Raw genomic sequence first — 1,955 nt, 5'->3', positions numbered from 1 at the left:
TCTTCACTTATGCTATAGCATAATTTAGTAAATATTCCATTAACCAAATTAAAACAAATTAGTCAAAGAAAATAAAAACCTAGAATGCATTCCTAAAAGGAATAATTAATATTCCCCTTTCCACATCTGTTAAAAATAGCAACAACACTCAAGGCCTCCCTAATATTATCAGACGATAAACTAGCTGGGCTACCATCTCGTGAAGAGCAGAGGCCACATCCATCTTGCTCACTGTGGCTGTTAGCAGTGCCTACACTGACGTGCACTAAGTGCTGACCAATGCTTCTTGAAAGAACAGCTGAATAGCACCTGCTATTTATGGAGCACTGTGCTTTACATCAAGTACTTTACATTTATTATTTTGTATTTGTAATAATCTGCCTGCAACCAGTGTTTTTACTATTTTATAGAAAAGAAAGGTTAAGCAAATTCCTCACAGTTTCACATGCAGTAAATGGCAAAGCCTGGGTTCAACTCTGGCTGTCATTCTCCAAAGCTCATATTCTTTCCAAGTAGCTTCTCTTTCAGAAAGCACATAAGGGAGCTGTTTGGGGTAAGGGAATTATTCTAAAACACAATCGTGATGGTGGCTGTAAAACTGTATAAATTTATAAATCACTTACAATGAATGAATTTTATAGTATGTAAAGTATGCCTTGATAAAACTTCAGAAAATGAAACAGGTCTACATGTACTGATTTGGAACAAACTATAAGATATAAAGTGAAAACAAATCAAGGCATAAAGCAGCAGATGGAGAAACTCCCTTAAATATAAATATACACATATGCTGGCAGAGGAATTCATTTTTCCTGAAAAGATTCAGAAAGCACTGTGAGCATCAAAAAAGACTGGTGTGGGGAGTAGGAAAAAGCCTGCTTTTCACTAAGTAAACAATTCAGAGTAGAAAAGTTTATAATGTCCATCTATTATCTTTCCAAATTAAAAACAAGAAATAACTGGAAATAATGTAATCATGTGCATTTAACAGTATTATAGTTTCTTAAATTTAAAAGTATCTAAACAATTACATAATGCTATTTCCACTGAAAAGGGGAGTAGAATCAAAATAAAGAGAGCGATTCTAATTCCTAAAGATTACATTTCAGGCTCTACCACTAAACAACGTTCATCTTTGGATCCCTGATATCTTAAACTAGCACAGTAAATTTTCATAGAAAAAAATCAGAGCCTTTGCTTTTAAGTATCAGTATTGAAAAAAAATCTACTTTCTGTTAATATTTCGACCATATTAAAGGATCTTCTTCAAATTTATATTTTACCCCCCAAAAAGACTGCTATTTTAGTTTAACACATAGTCCAAACTGCTTTCCCATTTTTGAAGAAAATACAACTCACTTTAAAACACTGAAAAATTGTAGAAAGAGTTCTACCTGTTGATCAAGTATTCATCTTTTGTCTTATGATGAAACACAGGAATTGGAACACCCCAAACTCTCTGCCTTGATATACACCAATACGGCCGCCTGTCCAATGTTTCAGCCATGGCATTCAGTGCTGATCCAGGAATAAATTTCACCTTTTTTAGCAATTCCTGCAATTGATTCATAAATCAAATCTAGTGAGAAAGCAGAACAAATTTTCTAGGACTGTCATCATTTTCCTAATGCAGTTTTTTATTTTGAATGTTTGTATTAATTCACGTGCCCCACCAAAAAAAGAAAAAAAAAAGCTAAAACACTAAAGATTTCATAGCAAATAAGGCAAAGTAAAAATGGACTACTAAGGACTTAATAAATAACAACAAGAGCAAACTTCATCTTTGTAGGATGCAACAAGAGATTTTATATCAATTTCTGATTTACACCAACCTTAGATCAAAACTGGTAATAAAAGAGTTAAGGGAAGTATTATAAACTTCATTAAACTACAGTTAAAATCAATTCTAACTTGATTTCAAACCTTTTTTGAAATGCTACTATCCTAGGTTGACA

At 32.8% G+C, this 1,955-nt stretch overlaps 1 protein-coding gene across 1 annotated transcript in view; it reads right to left on the bottom strand.

Annotated features, from left to right (window-relative positions):
- The window catches only part of IARS2 (isoleucyl-tRNA synthetase 2, mitochondrial), a 35,958-nt gene that overhangs the window by 27,612 nt on the left and 6,391 nt on the right, over positions 1-1,955 (bottom strand). Inside the window, exon 4 of the mRNA XM_008576722.1 lies at positions 1,395-1,555. Coding sequence (XP_008574944.1) covers positions 1,395-1,555 — 161 coding nt within the window. The remainder of the gene's footprint in view (positions 1-1,394; positions 1,556-1,955) is intronic.

The sequence above is a fragment of the Galeopterus variegatus genome, unplaced genomic scaffold, assembly GCF_000696425.1.
Source record: "Galeopterus variegatus unplaced genomic scaffold, G_variegatus-3.0.2 Scaffold1392, whole genome shotgun sequence".
Lineage (NCBI taxonomy): Eukaryota > Metazoa > Chordata > Mammalia > Dermoptera > Cynocephalidae > Galeopterus > Galeopterus variegatus.
The sequence above is the reverse complement of the archived record's forward strand: the minus strand, read 5'-3'. Positions and strand labels throughout refer to the sequence as shown.